General features: G+C 40.1%; 1 protein-coding gene across 7 annotated transcripts in view; it reads right to left on the bottom strand.

Moving 5' to 3' along the window:
- Positions 1 to 12,794, bottom strand: part of LOC133620350 (potassium channel subfamily T member 1-like) — a 289,334-nt gene that overhangs the window by 60,287 nt on the left and 216,253 nt on the right. For all 7 annotated transcript variants that reach the window (XM_061981789.1, XM_061981785.1, XM_061981788.1 and 4 more), the window contains 6 exons: positions 12,007 to 12,187; positions 9,829 to 9,993; positions 9,624 to 9,760; positions 4,801 to 4,864; positions 1,698 to 1,806; positions 1,497 to 1,605 (listed from right to left, as the gene is read on the bottom strand). In XM_061981789.1, coding sequence (XP_061837773.1) covers positions 1,497 to 1,605; positions 1,698 to 1,806; positions 4,801 to 4,864; positions 9,624 to 9,760; positions 9,829 to 9,993; positions 12,007 to 12,187 — 765 coding nt within the window. The remainder of the gene's footprint in view (positions 1 to 1,496; positions 1,606 to 1,697; positions 1,807 to 4,800; positions 4,865 to 9,623; positions 9,761 to 9,828; positions 9,994 to 12,006; positions 12,188 to 12,794) is intronic.

The raw sequence follows: 12,794 nt of genomic DNA on the forward strand, positions 1-12,794 counted from the left end.
TTGGGGAAATTATTGCATGTTTTGTGTTTTTTTTTGGAAAAAAAGGTCATACAACCTAAAAAATAAAAACTTTATGGCAATGGATAGATCTGAAGTTGATCTACAAATATGTAGGTGTTAAAAGTAAAAAAATATTCATACACGACTTATATTTATTTGGATCCTGAGACCTTTAGTCAGATGTTTTTTTAACTGCCATTGTTCAAAAATAATAATAATGAACAATGTTGTTATAAATCATTTACCCATTTCAGGGTCTAATGACTTCACATAAATGTTCCATTTCCCCAAATTCCATGTTTTGTGTTTTTGCCATAAACAGTGTTTTCTTTGGAAAATAAATGTCATAAAACATAAAAAAAAACAAAAAAAACTTTATGGCAACAGATATATCTAAAGTTGATCTATAGATATTTAGGTGCAGACAGTAAAAAAATATGAATATATGATTTATTCCTTTTGGATCCTGAGACCTTTAGTCTGGTTTATTTTCAACTATCAAGGTTAAAAAAAATAAAAAAAAATAAATCAAAAGCAATGTTTTTATGAATGAATTACCCTCTCAAGAGTCTAATGACTTCACATTAAATATTCCACTATGAACATTTTTGGAGGGAACATATTGCATAATTGGTGTTATTCCTAGTAAAAAAGGGAGTTTTGACAAAAGGGCCTAAAATATTAAAGAAAAGAAATTCAGATAGATCTGAAGCTGATCTGCAAATATTTACCTGTTGAAAGTAAAAACATATATTTATAAATGACTTATTTTTATCACTTTAATGACCGAGACCATTTTGGGTCCCCGGGACCTTAAACACTCACCAAAATTGGGGTTACAAAATATAGTGGTTTTCAAAATGAAAAATATCAAAATGGCCGTCGAATGCTTTCAGTTGTCAGTGTGAAAACTTTAGACCGCCTGTGTTGGTGAGTAATAATGATGGTGTGTAGTTGTCTACTTCAACAATAAACAGAGTTCCAGTCCTCGATGGAGACCAAGAACAGCAGAAGTGTACTCACTGTCCTCTGGAGGTGTGGACCAGGAGACCAAGTAGACCAGAAGTGTACTCACTGTCTTCTGGAGGTGTGGACCAGGAGACCAAGTAGACCAGAAGTGTACTCACTGTCCTCTGGAGGTGTGGACCAGGAGACCAAGTAGACCAGAAGTGTACTCACTGTCTTCTGGAGGTGTGGACCAGGAGACCAAGTGGACCAGAAGTGTACTCACTGTCCTCTGGAGGTGTGGACCAGGAGACCAAGAAGACCAGAAGTGTACTCACTGTCCTCTGGAGGTGTGGACCAGGAGACCAAGAAGACCATAAGTGTACTCACTGTCTTCTGGAGGTGTGGACCAGGAGACCAAGTAGACCAGAAGTGTACTCACTGTCCTCTGGAGGTGTGGACCAGGAGACCAAGAAGACCAAAAGTGTACTCACTGTCCTCTGAAGGTGTGGACCAGGAGACCAAGAAGACCAGAAGTGAAGTGTACTCACTGTCCTCTGGAGGTGTGGACCAGGAGAGTCACCAGGGTGGACATGGCAGGACACACACAGTTCAGGGCCAGCATGGCGTACTTGAACTCCTCCTCACAAACCACGTGGTCTGTTTTCAACGGGAGATCAAACTCATTGGAGGGTTAGGTGACGTGTCCCAAGACTTTGTCCAAAACCTGCATGAGAACCTGATGAACCTACCGGCAAATTTCACATGGAATTTGTTCTCCGGTTTGAGAATCTGGACGTAGAGAGGACAGTTGGGAGCAAAGTCCTTGGCGGCCCAAGCTCTCAAAATAGTCTGATGATCCTGTGGGGACATTTCACTGTTACTGTACTCATCAGGCGTTTACTGTACGTCACAGGTGTCAAACACAAGGCCCCGGCCGCTACTTCCAGACTAGAATAGAAATGATGTGCCTCAATAAAAACGTGGGAATCTTTGGACACCTCACCATTCCATTGCGGCTTTTGGGATGACAATTCGATTCAGAGTCGATTCTCGATTCAAAATTATTCTCGTGATATAATATTTGGTGCATAAATGATGATCAAATCTTTTCAAAAACTGTTTTGAAAAGGACTTATGTTTTTTTAATGATTCTTTAAAAAAATGTTAAGTGTTAATCGCCCTGATAAAAGAAATACAGCAACTCTGACCCAATCCCAGCTTTACAATACTTAGGATAGAAAGTCACAAAGAAATACAAATACAATATTTATTAAATATAATACATATAAAATGGAAAACCAAAAATCCATAAAAGCAACAGCATCAGTAATAATAATTATAAACATAATAAAAGCATTGATAATAGCATTATTTGAAGTTTTTAATTCCAAATATTGATTATTTAAAAAAATAATTATTTATCGCAACAAATTAAAAATAATAATACCGTATTTTTCGGACTATAAGGCCCTCTTAAAATCCTTTAATTTTCTCAAAACTCGACAGTGTGCCTTATAACCCGGTGCGCCTAATGTACGGAATAATTGTCGTTGTGCTTACCGATCTCGAAGCTAGTTTATTTGGTACATGGTGTAATGATAAGTGTGACCAGTACATGGCAGTCACACATAAGAGATACGTGTAGACTGCAATATGATGGCAGTAAACAACTCCAAAACTTTAAATGTTCCATTGAAATTATAGAACATTACACACGGCGCTCAAAAATCTGTCAAAATGTTTTAGTACGACTCTGAAGCCGCACCGCTTGATGGATTGTCGGCGCATTGCGGCTACCATAGTCAGAGGTACAAGTATTACTATGATGTGTGTATAAGGACCGCAAAATGGCACCCATTAGCAGACATATTATCTGGCATTTTTATTCACAATATTATGCAAAAGCAACTTTTCTTACCTTCTGGTACCTGCTGATCTGTATTTGAGATCTGCATAAGTCCTAAAAATGTGCTCGTGTTCACCACTGTAGTCCGTGCCGACACCGTAGTGGATAAGCTTCTTCTTTTTCTCTATCTTCTTGTTATGTGACATTCATCCTCCACTGTTGCCATTTCTAATATAAAGTAATGTAAAGTTCTTACTTATGTCTGTCAGTAAACTCCCCATGAAAGCACTAAAACATACCGGTGTAGTGAGTTTGCATTATTCACCCAAGGAACTTTAGTTATTAGAGAGTTCCGCTCAGACGGTTTTTCACGTGACACATTTCGGGCGTTGTTGTTGCACTAGTGAGCCATGGATGAGGAGTTGCTGCTCTGTTATTGATTGAAGTAAAGTCTGAACGTCATTAAAACAGTTAGCTCCATCTTTTGACACTTCTTCCACTCCCGTCCTTGCACGCTACACCGCTACAACAAAGATGACGGGGAGAAGACGCTGTTAAAGTGGAGGCACGTAAATAAGACCGCCCACAAAACGGCGCATCCTGAAGCGACTGTCAGAAAGTAGCTTGAAGATGATGTATAAAACATCATCTATGAAACATTTTGACCAAAGAACCACTATTACATGTTATGTAGACCACAAGGAAGTCTTTACATTTACAAAATAATCATAATAATATGACTCCTTTAATGCGCCTTATAATCTAGTGCCAACCTATGGTCCGGAAAATACAATATGTATATACAGTGGTGGTCAAAAGTGTACATACACTTGTAAAGAACATAATGTCATGGCTGTCTTGAGTTTCCAATCATTTCTACAACTCTTATTTTTTTGTGATAGAGTGATTGGAGCACATACTTGTAGGTCACAAAAAACATTCATGAAGTTTGCTTCTTTTATGAATTTATTATGGGTCTACTGAAAATGTGAGCAAATCTGCTGGGTCAAAAGTATACATACGGCAATGTTAATATTTGCTTACATGTCCCTTGGCAAGTTTCACTGCAATAAGGCGCTTTTGGTAGCCATCCACAAGCTTCTGCTGGAATTTTTGACCACTCCTCTTGACAAAATTGGTGCAGTTCAGCTAAATGTGTTGGTTTTCTGACATGGACTTGTTTCTTCAGCATTGTCCAAGCATTGTCCAAGTTTAAGTCAGGACTTTGGGAAGGCCATTCTAAAACCTTCATTCTAGCCTGATTTAGCCATTCCTTTACCACTTTTGACGTGTGTTTGGGGTCATTGTCCTGTTGGAACACCCAACTGCGCCCAAGACCCAACCTCCGGGCTGGGGATTTTAGGTTGTTCTGAAGAATTTGGAGGTAATCCTCCTTTTTCATTGTCCCATTTAAAGCATTAGTTTCATTGGCAGCAAAACAGGCCCAGAGCATAATACTACCACCACCATGCTAGACGGTAGACGGGTTGTTTTGGGGATTAAAGGCCTCACCTTTTCTCCTCCAAACATATTGCTGGGTATTGTGGCCAAACAGCTTCGTTTTTTGTTTCATCTGACATCACATGGACAAAGATAAGGCCTTCTGGAAGAAAGTTCTGTGGTCAGATGAATAACAATAAATTCATAAAAGAAGCAAACTTCATGAATGTTTTTTGTGACCAACAAGTATGTGCTCCAATCACTCTGTCACAAAAAAATAATTATTGGAAACTCAAGACAGCCATGACATGTATGTACACTTTTGACGACAATTGTATATTATTAAATACATAAATATCTGCTTGTCACCAAGGCAGCCATAACTGCAATGTGGTGACATGAGTTTAACAGGCCTGACTTCCATGGACAAAGGATAGTTGTAGAATAATTACAACGTCCAAACACTTTCAGAAGAAGAAGAAGTAGTCAAGTGTGACAGAAAAGTGCTTAGCTGTGGTTGAAATGAAAGTGGATCATAGAGTTTGACAAATGGAGGTTTGACTCACAGCAGCAGTTCTGTCTCCCTCGTTACGACTGCTGAGGATGAAGCAGGCCTCGGCATCGTCCATTCTGGAGCCAGATGGAAGACAGTGTCAGAGTGCAAGTAAAGACTAGGAACTATACCAGCTGATACCATGTTTCTTAACTACAGTGTCAGAGTGCAAGTAAAGACTAGGAACTATACCAGCTGATACCATGTTTCTTAACTACAGTGTCAGAGTGCAAGTAAAGACTAGGAACTATACCAGCTGATACCATGTTTCTTAACTACAGTGTCAGAGTGCAAGTAAAGACTAGGAACTATACCAGCTGATACCATGTTTCTTAACTACAGTGTCAGAGTGCAAGTAAAGACTAGGAACTATACCAGCTGATACCATGTTTCTTAACTACAGTGTCAGAGTGCAAGTAAAGACTAGGAACTATACCAGCTGATACCATGTTTCTTAACTACAGTGTCAGAGTGCAAGTAAAGACTAGGAACTATACCAGCTGATACCATGTTTCTTAACTACAGTGTCAGAGTGCAAGTAAAGACTAGGAACTATACCAGCTGATACCATGTTTCTTAACTACAGTGTCAGAGTGCAAGTAAAGACTAGGAACTATACCAGCTGATACCATGTTTCTTAACTACAGTGTCAGATTGCAAGTAAAGACTAGGAACTATACTAGCTGATACCATGTTTCTTAACAACAGTGTCAGAGTGCAAGTAAAGACTAGGAACTATACCAGCTGATACCATGTTTCTTAACTATAGTGTCAGAGTGCAAGTAAAAACTAGGAACTATACCAGTTGATACCATGTTTCTTAACTACAGTGTCAGTGTAAGTAAAGACCAGGAACTATACCAGCTGATACCATGTTTCTTAACTACAGTGTCAGAGTGCAAGTAAAGACTAGGAACTATACCAGCTGATACCATGTTTCTTAACTACAGTGTCAGTGCAAGTAAAGACTAGGAACTATACCAGCTGATACCATGTTTCTTAACTACAGAGTGCAAGTAAAGACTAGGAACTATACCAGCTGATACCATGTTTCTTAACTACAGTGTCAGAGTGCAAGTAACCAGCTTTAAGTATTGAAAGTGAAAGTATGATATTATGAGGGGGCCTTTTGTATACCCGTAACCTTTAGTCTGTCATTGTTAAAAAAAAAAAATTAATCAAAAGCTGTATCGTTATGAATTGTTTTGTGACGATCTGTCACATTTGCGTCTTGTTATGTTTCCTTAGTTGGTGTTTATATCCTGTCAGCGCTATAATTATTTTAGTTCCATTTCCTGCTTGTCTCCCTGAGTGCTATTTCCCCTCACCTGTCCCTGATTGGCAGCTTGGCTACACCTGTTTCCTATCAGCTGGCTGCTATTTAAGCCTGCCTCGCCCTCCAGCCAGGGCTCGATGATTGTTTACTGTTTTCCCTGCATTTTGACGTTAAAGTCATGTTTTCCTGCTCGTCAGCTTCTGCAGCCCTTTGAGACAGTCGTGATTTAGGGCTATATAAATAAACATGGATTGATTAATCTCTGCATCTTTGGGTTCACCACCAACAGATTGTGAATCATTCACCTTCTTCACTACATCACAACAAATACTCCACTTTGAACATTTTAGGGGGAAAATATTGCATATTTTGTGTTTTTGCCATGAAAATCAGTGTTTTCTTTGACAAAAAGGGCATTCAACATTAAAAAAAATACAAACTTTATGTAAACAAATAGATCTGAAGTTGTTATATAGATATTTTAAAGATGAATGTAAAACAAAAAATATATACAGGTAAAAAGCCAGTAAATTAGAATATTTTGAAAAACTTGATTTATTTCAGTAATTGCATTCAAAAGGTGTAACTTGTACATTATATTTATTCATTGCACACAGACTGATGCATTCAAATGTTTATTTCATTTAATTTTGATGATTTGAAGTGGCAACAAATGAAAATCCAAAATTCCGTGTGTCACAAAATTAGAATATTACTTAAGGCTAATACAAAAAAGGGATTTTTAGAAATGTTGGCCAACTGAAAAGTATGAAAATGAAAAATATGAGCATGTACAATACTCAATACTTGGTTGGAGCTCCTTTTGCCTCAATTACTGCGTTAATGCGGCGTGGCATGGAGTCGATGAGTTTCTGGCACTGCTCAGGTCTTATGAGAGCCCAGGTTGCTCTGATAGTGGCCTTCAACTCTTCTGCGTTTTTGGGTCTGGCATTCTGCATCTTCCTTTTCACAATACCCCACAGATTTTCTATGGGGCTAAGGTCAGGGGAGTTGGCGGGCCAATTTAGAACAGAAATACCATGGTCCGTAAACCAGGCACGGGTAGATTTTGCGCTGTGTGCAGGCGCCAAGTCCTGTTGGAACTTGAAATCTCCATCTCCATAGAGCAGGTCAGCAGCAGGAAGCATGAAGTGCTCTAAAACTTGCTGGTAGACGGCTGCGTTGACCCTGGATCTCAGGAAACAGAGTGGACCGACACCAGCAGATGACATGGCACCCCAAACCATCACCCAACCATGCAAAGTTTGCATTTCCTTTGGAAATCGAGGTCCCAGAGTCTGGAGGAAGACAGGAGAGGCACAGGATCCACGTTGCCTGAAGTCTAGCGTAAAGTTTCCACCATCAGTGATGGTTTGGGGTGCCATGTCATCTGCTGGTGTTGGTCCACTCTGTTTCCTGAGATCCAGGGTCAACGCAGCCGTCTACCAGCAAGTTTTAGAGCACTTCATGCTTCCTGCTGCTGACCTGCTCTATGGAGATGGAGATTTCAAGTTCCAACAGGACTTGGCGCCTGCACACAGCGCAAAATCTACCCGTGCCTGGTTTACGGACCATGGTATTTCTGTTCTAAATTGGCCCGCCAACTCCCCTGACCTTAGCCCCATAGAAAATCTGTGGGGTATTGTGAAAAGGAAGATGCAGAATGCCAGACCCAAAAACGCAGAAGAGTTGAAGGCCACTATCAGAGCAACCTGGGCTCTCATAAGACCTGAGCAGTGCCAGAAACTCATCGACTCCATGCCACGCCGCATTAACGCAGTAATTGAGGCAAAAGGAGCTCCAACCAAGTATTGAGTATTTGACATGCTCATATTTTTCATTTTCATACTTTTCAGTTGGCCAACATTTCTAAAAATCCCTTTTTTGTATTAGCCTTAAGTAATATTCTAATTTTGTGACACACGGAATTTTGGATTTTCATTTGTTGCCACTTCAAATCATCAAAATTAAATGAAATAAACATTTGAATGCATCAGTCTGTGTGCAATGAATAAATATAATGTACAAGTTACACCTTTTGAATGCAATTACTGAAATAAATCAAGTTTTTCAAAATATTCTAATTTACTGGCTTTTACCTGTATGACTTGTTTTTAAAGGGGAACTGCACTTTTTTTTGGAAGTTTTCCTATTGTTCACGATCATTATAAAAGCTAGTCATGTCTTAAAGCACCTCTTCCTGAGGGTGTTTCAGTGTTATAACTTCACCTTTATCTTTACTTTTTACACCAAAATGCGTCCATTCTCCCTTTTCTGTCTATACACTGTGTCTGCTTGCAAGTACTCCGTGTGTACTCCGGTACTTTTCAGAGGCGGTGTAGTACCGAAAATGATTCATTAGTATCACGGTACTATACTAGTACCAGTATACCGTACAACCCTAGTATGGACAAATAGGGCCAATTATTTTTTAAGTATTTTTATTTTGTACTTGTTTTAATCTTTTTGTACGTGATTTTCACTTGTCTTTAAAAGCCTAACCAGGGACGAGGGTTGCAAATGATTCTGTGGCTAGAAGTCTTATGTACATTGACATGTTTATTGTACTGTCCCTGTCCAACAAATACATACATAAATAAGACTTGGATGGCTCAGACCCTTTTGGGTCCCTCGGACCTTTAACATTCACAGGGGAGCCCCAATGGTTACAATATATATGGTATTGGTTCTGAAAATGAAAAATATCAAAATGGCCCCCGGATGTTTGAATTTTTCAGTGCAAGGGCCTCGCTGGAAAAAGTCTGGACACCCCTGGTCTAAGTTATGTTTATAGTATTGATTACATATCCGTTTTTTTACTTGGCGTAGAAAATGAGGGTTACAATCTCCAACTCTGTCTAGCTAAAAAAATATACTCATTACACTGCAAAAACTGAAATCTAAGTAAGATTAAATATCTCAAATAAGGGTGATATTTGCTTATTTTCTGTCTGCTAAGATAATTCTTCTCTCTAAGCAGATTTTATGTTTTTAGTGTTTTACTTGTTTTAAGTGTTTTGGTCCTAAATGATCTCAGTAAGATATTACAGCTTGTAGCTAAGATTTTATGACCTATATTGAGTAAAACATGCTTGAAACTAGAATATCAAGTGTTGCAAAGCTGTGTCATCAACACTCACAAGTATAAAACTGCTTTTTCAAAGTAATAATTTCTTATTTCAAGCATGAAAAAAAAAATCATGACTTTGACACAATTATGTCTCATAATTAAAACAGATGACAGCCAAATGGACTTTGCTGTTTTATTTTCAATAAAACAATAGAAAATACGTACTCATATCGTAGTACAGTTGTTATTAGTGAGAATATACTTATTTTAAAGTATTTTTGGGTTCAATGAGGTTAGCTAATTTTACTTGTTTTGGAAAGTCTTGACAAGCCAAATTTTCACGTTCTATTACCAGATAATTTTGCTTAGTTCAAATAAAATACCCCTAATTTTTGTATTTTTTTTTCTTGTTTTTGAACACTGACTTTTTGCAGTGTAATATTCCGAAATATGAGACTCAATTATCAACTGTGTCATGCGAGCTACCCACTTGGCCCTCATCAGGTCCTGGTCTTTGAGGGCGGACCCCTGGAGGTAGATGACCCTCTGAGACCACAGAGGTATCTGGAGGATACGGCGGACTTGAATGTCGATGTCAGTGGGACACAGGATGACAACGTAATAGTCCTGCAGGACAGAGAAGAGGGAGACGCTGAATGGAGAGTTCTTGGGACAGGTCTCTTCCTGGTACGGACCTGCAACCTGGGGTGGGCGTAGAACTCGTTGAGAAAATCCATTAGCAGGTCTATCTTCAGCGAGCTGACACACAGAACCACGTGCTTCTCTGTCTGCGCTCGGTGGCGACTGTAGTTTCCTCCCAGTTTCTGGCTCTCCATCCACAGGTAGGCCAGTTCTTCAAACTGAAACATCCACAATAAAATGCATCACCACCCGGGTTGTACTATGTACTAACAAATACATCCTAAAAGGTACCGCTGCCTTTGGAAAGTACCAGTACTTTTTTTTTTTTTTCATGCGCCTAATGCTGCGAGTCGACACACACACACACACACACACACACACACACACACACACACACACACACACACACACACACACACACACACACACACACACACACACACAGTACTTACAAGCAGACACAGTGTGTAGACAGAAAAGGGAGAATGGACGCATTTTGGTGTAAAAAGTAAAGATAAAGGTGAAGTTATAACACTGAAACACCCTCGGGAAGGTCCATCTGCAATCTGCAGTGTTTTAGCTACTTCTAAATCACTAATCCTGGCCTAAATTGTGACAAATAAAGAATGTTTCATGTACATTATCACTGGAGGACGAGGAATAGCTAAACATGCTTCACTACACACCCTAGAAGGATACAATAGCTAACAAAAGCTAAACATATGTAAATGGGTTATACTTGTATAGTGCTTTTCTACCTTCAAGGTACTCAAAGCGGTTTGACACTATTTCCACATTCACCCATTCACACACTGATGGCGGGAGCTGCCATGCAAGGCGCTAACCACGACTCGTCAGGAGCAAGGGTGAAGTGTCTTGCTCGAAGACACAACGGACGTGACGAGTTTAGTAGAAGGCTGGGCTCGAACCAGGAACCCTCAGGTTGCCGGCACCGCCACTCTCCCAACCGCGCCACGCCGTCCCGGGAGAGGTGCTTTAAGGCGTCCAGCCGCCAGCAGTGTTTTAGCTACTTCTAAATCACTAATCCTGGCCTCCATGGCGACAAATAAAGTACATTTCAAATAGTATTATCACTGGAGGACGAGGAATAGCTAAACATGCTCCACTACACACCCTAGAAGGATACAATAGCTAAAAAAAGCTGAACAAATGGTAAATGGGTTATACTTGTATAGCGCTTTTCTACCTTAAAGGTACTCAAAGCGCTTTGACACTATTTTCACATTCACCCATTCACACACACATTCACACACTGATGGCGGGAGCTGCCATGCAAGGCCCTAACTACGACCCGTCAGGAGCAAGTGTGTTGCTCAAGGACACAACAGACGTGGCTAGGTTGGTAGAAGGCGGGAATCGAACCAGGAACCCTCAGGTTGCCGGCACAGCCACTCTCCCAACTGCGCCACGCCGTCCCGAGAGAGGTGCTTTAAGACGTCCCTCCGCCAGCAGTGTTTTAGCTACTTCTAAATCACTAATCCTGGCCTCCATGGCGACAAATAAAGTACCTTTCAAGTATTATTATCACTGGAGGACGAGGAATAGCTACACATGCTCCACTACACACCCTAGAAGGATACAATAGCTAAAAAAAGCTGAACAAATGGTAAATGGGTTATACTTGTATAGCGCTTTTCTACCTTAAAGGTACTCAAAGCGCTTTGACACTATTTCCACATTCACCCATTCACACACACATTCACGCACTGATGGCGGGAGCTGCCATGCAAAGCCCTAACCACGACCCGTCAGGAGCAAGTGTGTTGCTCAAGGAAACAACAGACGTGACTAGGTTGGTAGAAGGCGGAAATCGAACCAGGAACCCCTTAGGTTGCCGGCACGGCCACTCTCCCAACCGCGCCACGCCGTCCCGAGAGAGGTGCTTGAAGACGTCCAGCCGCCAGCAGTGTTTTAGCTACTTCTAAATCACTAATCCTGGCCTCCATGGCGACAAATAAAGTAAGTTGCAAGTATCATTATCACTGGAGGACAGGGAATAGCTAAACATGCTCCACTTCACACCCTAGAAGGATACAATAGCTAACAAAAGCTAAACATATGTTTAATGTACGCTAAGATTTTTTTGTTCACATAAAGACTAATGAAATTTTTTGTGGTCCCCTTTATTTTGAAAATCATCTAGATAGATGTTCGTAGCGGTCCTGATATCAACACATTGGTATGGGGAAAATAAAAGAGTGTATTGTCACCTGTAGAGGGAGCACCACCAGCGCCACACAGATGAGGATGACCACCAGCAGTTGCGAGGGCCAGATCTGAGGTGTGACATCACCGTAGCCCACGGTGGAGAAGGTGACGATGCAGAAGTAGAAGGAGTCAAAGAGGGACAGCTTCTTCCCAGCTCTCTCCAGGTGCTGGATGCCACATGCTCTGCAGGGGACACAAGAAATGACACATGTCACTTTCCGTCATTTCTGTGTTGATCAGTCAGTGGCACAGCTGGTGGGGTACCAGAGCTCGGACATCGGCAGAATAAATATCACACACTTTTGTTATTGTTTTATTCATTTCAAAAAAACAAAAACAAAAATGTTGCGCTACAATCATTGACCGTATTTTCAAGACTATAAGCTGCTACTTTTTTCCCCCAAACTTTGAACCCTGTGGCCTATACAAAGGTGCGTCTTATCTATAGGATTTTTCTTCACTTATGAATAATTATGGAATGGATTATAGCAAAAAACAAAAAAAACAAACAATGTACTAGGGTTGTCTCAATACCAATATTTTGGTATTGAGACCAATATTTTGATACATGTCATTATTGTAACAAAAAATCTTAGTGTACATGAAACATGTTTATTATTGTAATTTAGTCCTTAAATAAAAAATGTTGAACATACTAGACAACTTGTCTTTTAGTAGTAAGTAAACAAACAAAGACTCAGAATTATTACATCCACTGTAATGATACCAAGTCCAAGAGCGTATTTAGTCGATACTACTACGATTAGAACAATATTTTTTATCGTCACAA

Source organism: Nerophis lumbriciformis, linkage group LG24 (genome assembly GCF_033978685.3).
Source record: "Nerophis lumbriciformis linkage group LG24, RoL_Nlum_v2.1, whole genome shotgun sequence".
NCBI classification, from domain to species: domain Eukaryota; kingdom Metazoa; phylum Chordata; class Actinopteri; order Syngnathiformes; family Syngnathidae; genus Nerophis; species Nerophis lumbriciformis.